Source organism: Sorex araneus, chromosome 6 (genome assembly GCF_027595985.1).
Source record: "Sorex araneus isolate mSorAra2 chromosome 6, mSorAra2.pri, whole genome shotgun sequence".
Taxonomy (NCBI): domain Eukaryota; kingdom Metazoa; phylum Chordata; class Mammalia; order Eulipotyphla; family Soricidae; genus Sorex; species Sorex araneus.
The window spans coordinates 48,405,118-48,410,939 of record NC_073307.1 but is presented as its reverse complement, the minus strand read 5'-3'; the positions used below and the strand labels follow the sequence as shown (position 1 = coordinate 48,410,939).

At 34.1% G+C, this 5,822-nt stretch overlaps 1 protein-coding gene across 1 annotated transcript; it reads right to left on the bottom strand.

Moving 5' to 3' along the window:
- Nucleotides 1-2,065: 2,065 nt before the first annotated feature.
- LOC101557937 (olfactory receptor 14C36-like) lies at nt 2,066-3,004 on the bottom strand. Its single transcript, XM_004622059.3, has one exon. The coding sequence runs from the start codon at nt 3,002-3,004 to the stop codon at nt 2,066-2,068; it is 939 nt and encodes a 312-aa protein (XP_004622116.3).
- Nucleotides 3,005-5,822: the final 2,818 nt, after the last annotated feature.

Here is a 5,822-nt window from a genome sequence, read left to right as displayed (position 1 = left end):
CTCTGTAGCAGGGCATTCCACTTTGTTCTCTCTCTCCTTTTGGGTATTGTGGTTTGCAATAAGGTGTTGAGTGGCCATCCTGTTCCGTATATAGTCTATTTTGGCAGCTCCCAACCCAAGCGGGTCCTCCCAGGACCCTCCTTTATTTAGTGTTCCCTGCTCTGTCTGAGCTGCCTTTTCCTCCAGTATGTGAGGCCAGCTTCCAAGACCTAGTAGGGCAAACCTTCTGGCCCTTATCTCTACTATTCTTGGGTGTCGGTCTCCCATTCTGTTACTTTATATTCCACAGATGAGTGCAATATTTCTATGTCTGTCCCTCACTTTCTGACTCACTTAACTTAACATGATACTTTCCATGTTGATCCACCTATATGCAAATTTCATGAGTTCATCTTTTCTAACAGCTGCATAGTATTCCACTGTGTAGATGTATTCCCAGAAATCTTGGGGAGATTCTTAATTGTGGTTTCAATTTCGATTCCTTACTTGTCATTGGCCTGTTAAGGTTTACTACTTCCTTCTCATCGCACTTTGGGATATTACATGGTTATATCCATTTTTTTCTAGGTTCTCCAGTTTAAGAACATAAAGTTATTTATTATAACCTCATTATGTTTTGAATTTTTGAAGGATCTGTTGTAATTTCTCCTAGTTCATCTCTGATCCAATTTATTTGGACTTTTTCCCCCTTATTTTCCTTTGAATCTAGCTAAAGTTTTATCTATTTTGTTTATTTTTTTGGAAAAACCAGTTGCTTTTTTCTTTGATTCTATGAATTGCCTTCTTGGTTTGTAAATTGTTGATTTCTTCTATAATTTGTAACTATTTCCCTCCTTCTATTACTTTTTGGGTTTACTTGCTGTTTCTTCTCCACATCTTTGAGACGTGATTAGGCTTTTGATTTGGGCCTTTTATTTCCTTTCTTAATGTAAGTTTGCATTGCTCTCTATTTCCCCCTTAATATTTTGGCTATTACTTAGTATCCAAATATTCTGATAGCTTCTATCTTCATCCCAATTAGTTTCAAGGAATATTGTATTTATTTTTTCCTTGATTTCTTTTCTTATCCAATTGTTATCTAGCAGGGTTCTGATCAGTTTCCAAATGTTGGAAATTTTCCCCATCTTATTTCTATAATTAACTTCTATTTTCTGGCATTGCGTTTGAGAAGCTGCTTTTTATGACTTTTATATTTGTAAATTTATGCATCTTTGAGTTATCTGATCCATCCTGAAGCATATGTTCAATCTTAGAGAATTTTCCATGTGCACTAGAAAAGAACGTGTATTCTTCTTTGGGGGAATGGGCTATGTCCCACAAATCCATGTCTGTTACCTCCTCATTCAGGGTTCTCATCTCTTTATTGATATTCTATTGGGTTGATCTGTCTAGTAGTGAAAGTGAAGTGTTGAAGTCTTCCATATTATTGTGTTTCTATTAATGTGTTTCTTTAGATTTATGAGCAGAAGCTTTATGAACTTTGCTGACCCTTTGTTTGGCGCATAAATGTTTATCACAGACTTTCTTGACATATTGTTCCCCTTAACCAGTAATTAGTGTCCATTGCTGTCTCTAATAACCTTCTTTATGTTTAATGCTATTTGGTCTGTTATAATTATGACTGTTCCTGTTCTTTATTTGTCTGCTATTGGCTTGTCTTCCATTCTTTCAATCTTAATCTGTATGAATCCTATGCATTTAGGTATGTTTCCTGTTGTCAGAAGTGGACAGATTTTATTTCCTGATCCATCTGTGTATTTTTATTAGGGAAGTTTAGTCCATTGGCTTGAATAATGGGAAATCATTATTAATATTATTGTACACCAAAAGACTTTTAACGAACAATGGGAGGACAGCGATGTAGTGATGGATATGGTAAATATAATTACCCATTCTGCAAAAGATAAGAGGAAGGATATTTCATTTAAATTATTCTTTATTTTGTTTATTAGTCTCAATAGTGTTATTTTCTAGTGGCACATTAATGTATAGAATGCAGACAAGGAAATTATTTATATATTTCAATGTAGCTTATATTTATTGGGAAAAAACATAAAAAATAGTTTTATACTTTTTCTGAATAAAGCTTATTTAATACTACTTTCCTCAGCGCTTCTTTTATCTGTTTGTTTCTAAGACTATAGATGATAGGATTTAGGAATGGAGGAACTATGACATAAAATACAGAAAGAATCATGTCTTGAATAGTTTCCGAGGTAACTGAAGGTTTTAGGTACACATAACTCCCAGAACTGAGAAAGACAGACACTACAATGATATGAGGGACACATGTGGAAAAGGCCTTTCCTCGCTCTTTGGTTGGAACCTTGAATATAGTAGAAAATATGTGTGTATAGGACCATGCAATGAAGATGGTACAGCTGCCACCAACACCCATGATAGTAATGAAACTTAATAGTTCATTGCTAAAGGTGTTAGAGCTAGAGAGCTTCAGCAGAGAGGGAACATCACAGAAGAACTGATGAACCACGTTGGACTGACAGAAGGACAGTCGAAATGTGTTACCTGTGTGTGCACCTGCATACAAGAGACCGGTTGTTAAGGAAATAAGTGTCGCCCTGATACAGAATTGATGGTTCATGATGACTGGATAGTGGAGGGGCTGACAAATGGCCACATAGCGGTCACGAGCCATAAAAGTGAGGAACATAAGTTCCACATAAGCACAATAAATGACTAAAAAGATCTGAGATGCACACCCAGCCACTGAAATAGCCCGGTTGTCAGTGAGAGAGTTTACACAGGCGTTCGGGACAGTGACAGAAATGTAACACATGTCTAATATGGACAAATTTCTGAGGAAGAAGTACATGGGTGTATGCAGTTTCTGATCAAGTGTGATGACAGTGGCAATGAGAAAATTTCCTGTTAGAGTGGCTAAGTATGTCAGAAGGAGTAACATGGAGTGAAGGAACCTAAGCTCCCATCTATCAGCAAAACCCATGAGGAGAAACTCATTCATCGTGGTGCAATTGACCAGCATCTGCAAATGCTGTGTGAACTGGAAAAAAAATAAAGAAAATCATGAAATCAATGAAGGATTAATAAACATATTTTTCTTAAAATTTTTCTAGTTTATACTATGGGCCTTTGTGTGAAGAAAAGGTCTGCAATTTAAACTTCAATATGCTTCACATAGGTTATTATATCTGGGTATATAATAACAAAGTACAAAGGACACAGCACTAAAGTCACATTTTCTCACTCTGGTGCTGATCGTTTTTATTGTACAGAGATATATGGTTCATAAAATTGGCAAAATTTACAAATGATGAAACACTCTCAGGATGTAGCATTAAGTTTTGTATTTTGATGAAATATAAGCATAAAAGTTATGGGTCTACCTAAAACATTACTAAGATCCACCAATTATTCCTAATGTGTCAATAAATTCCTAACATGTCAATAAACCCTGGGTCACTAAATTTCTTTCCCATTATTTTCTACAAAATTAGTTAACGATTAAAATCTTATGCTATATAGGTTATAGATACAAATCTTTTAAATGTCTCATAGGTTTGATATTTCATTTTTATCACTTTTAGATATAAGGTATAATAAGCTATGTATAAGCTATATATATGGTATAATAAGCGGTATATAAGCTATGAAGGCTATAGATACAAATCCTTTAAATGTCTCATAAGTTTGCTATTTCATGTTTATCCCTTTTAGATATAAGGTATAACATCTTTAGTGAAAAATTTGCAAGAGAAAAAATATGATAAATTTATATTAAGCAACAAAAATTAAGTAATAATTAGAACATATGCATAACTGCAATGCATATTATTTAAACGTATTATTTATAGTTACATTTCTATACAAGCAATTAGTAAGAATAGATCCTTATTTTTCTTATGTAAGGTTATATTTTATATCACATTTTCACTTATTTTAAATTAATAATTACAATACTCTAACAATTTAATATTATTTAAACTCAGGGATTAGAAATATAGTTTATTTTACAAAGTGTACTTAACCCTTAGGAATGTAGCTAAGGGCCAGAGTGATAATATAGCCCATAGGTGCTTAACCTTGCTCTCAGCTGACCTGAGTTCAACCCAAGCACCATTTATAGTTCCCTGAGCACTGCCAGCAATGATCGCTAAGCACAGAATGAGGTGTAAACTCTAAGCACTGCTGGGTTTGACCCAAAAACTAAAGCAAAACAAATGTAGCTAAGTGTTCCCAAAAACCTTTGGGAAACATTGAAATTAGTCTATTTAAATCCTGAAGTTATATAAATATTTTCATAAATCATTTGTAATTTTATATACATTAAAATATACACAAAGAAACATAAATATTTTTGTTTCTCTAGCTACCTTATAATAATAAAATATTTATGGAATTGTAAAGCACCCAAGAGTAATAGAACTGAAAGTTAAAATTGATTGATTCATTGTTATTAATTGACTTGACTAGTTCACGGTATAGAACGAGTAATATGGAAAAAATGCTTGAATGAAAAAATTAACTTCACTATCTGTCCATCATTTTTCTGAATTTGTATTGCAACAGAACTAATCTTATAAATGTGGTAAAACATTTATCTTATAAATTATGAGTTAACAGATGGATATAAAAATTAAGGTAAAGATACTATTCCATAACTACAGGAAAATCTTATTAAAGGCTGCCAATTATTTTATATAACTATTTTATTTGATGAATTTACATTTAATTAACAGTAACTAATTGTTCACTATGGGATCATTGTATATTAATCAACTTAGAATTTATCTTACATACATTTCCTAGCAATTTAGACAAAAGGTGAAGCCACTATTTTCAGGAAGTCATAGTCATGCATTTAGTTTTAACTAGAATGCATGGGTTTTTTGTAACACTTTGTCTTTTCTTTTGAGGGATGGGGGTTGGAGGACAATGCCTCACATTTCGGTTCTGCTCGGGAGTGACTCCTGGCAGAGCAGATCAAAGTGAGGTCTGTTACGTAAGGCATGTACATAAAATACTGTACTTTGTCTCCAGCCCCTTTATGTTAATTCATTATTACATTTTATGCAGAGACTCTCTTAAGCAGACATCATTAAGCACGAGGCTCAGTAATCAACTCAATTCAAGAATCTTAATTTTTTCTTAGGTATCAAATATAGCTAAACATTGGTATTAAACTTTGTACACCACTGTTCTAACCATTTTAAGTTATATGTTTTTTACTATATCTCCTAATTGATGTATTATTATGTTAGTCTTAAGTTTCTTATTGTATTTCTACAATCCTTAAACTATCATCACAGAATGAACAAAAATGGGGGCTGGAACAATAGCTCAGCAGGTAGGGCATTTGCCTTGCACTCAGCCAACCAGGGTTCGATTCCCAGAATTTCATATGGTCCCCTGAGCACTGCCAGGAGTAATTCCTGAGTGCACAGCCAGGAGTAACCCCTGTGCAACACTGGGTGTGACCCAAAAAGTAAAAAAAAAAAATTTAACAAAGAATGAACAAAAAATGTATACAGTTAGAAAAATCTTAAAGGTTCAATGAGCAAAAAAGTGTCCTTACATAATGGTTAAGAATGGAGAGAACTAGGGCAGGAGCGATAACACAGTGGAGAGGGTGTTTGCCTTGTATGTAGCTAACCTGGGTTCGATCCCGGCATCCCATATAGTCCCCTGAGCACCACCAGGAGTCATTCCTGAGTGTAGAGCCAGGAGTAACCCCTGAGCATTGCCAGGTATGACCCAAATAGCCAAAAAAAGGAAAAAGAGAAAGGAAAGAACTTTGCATATTCAGTTCTGAGATAGTCCATTTTAAAATTGTTATTCAAAGT

What these genes read in the sequence shown, in the direction of transcription:
- LOC101557937 (XM_004622059.3), bottom strand. Translation starts at nt 3,004, where the DNA reads ATGCTGGTCAATTGCACCACGATGAATGAGTTTCTCCTCATGGGTTTT.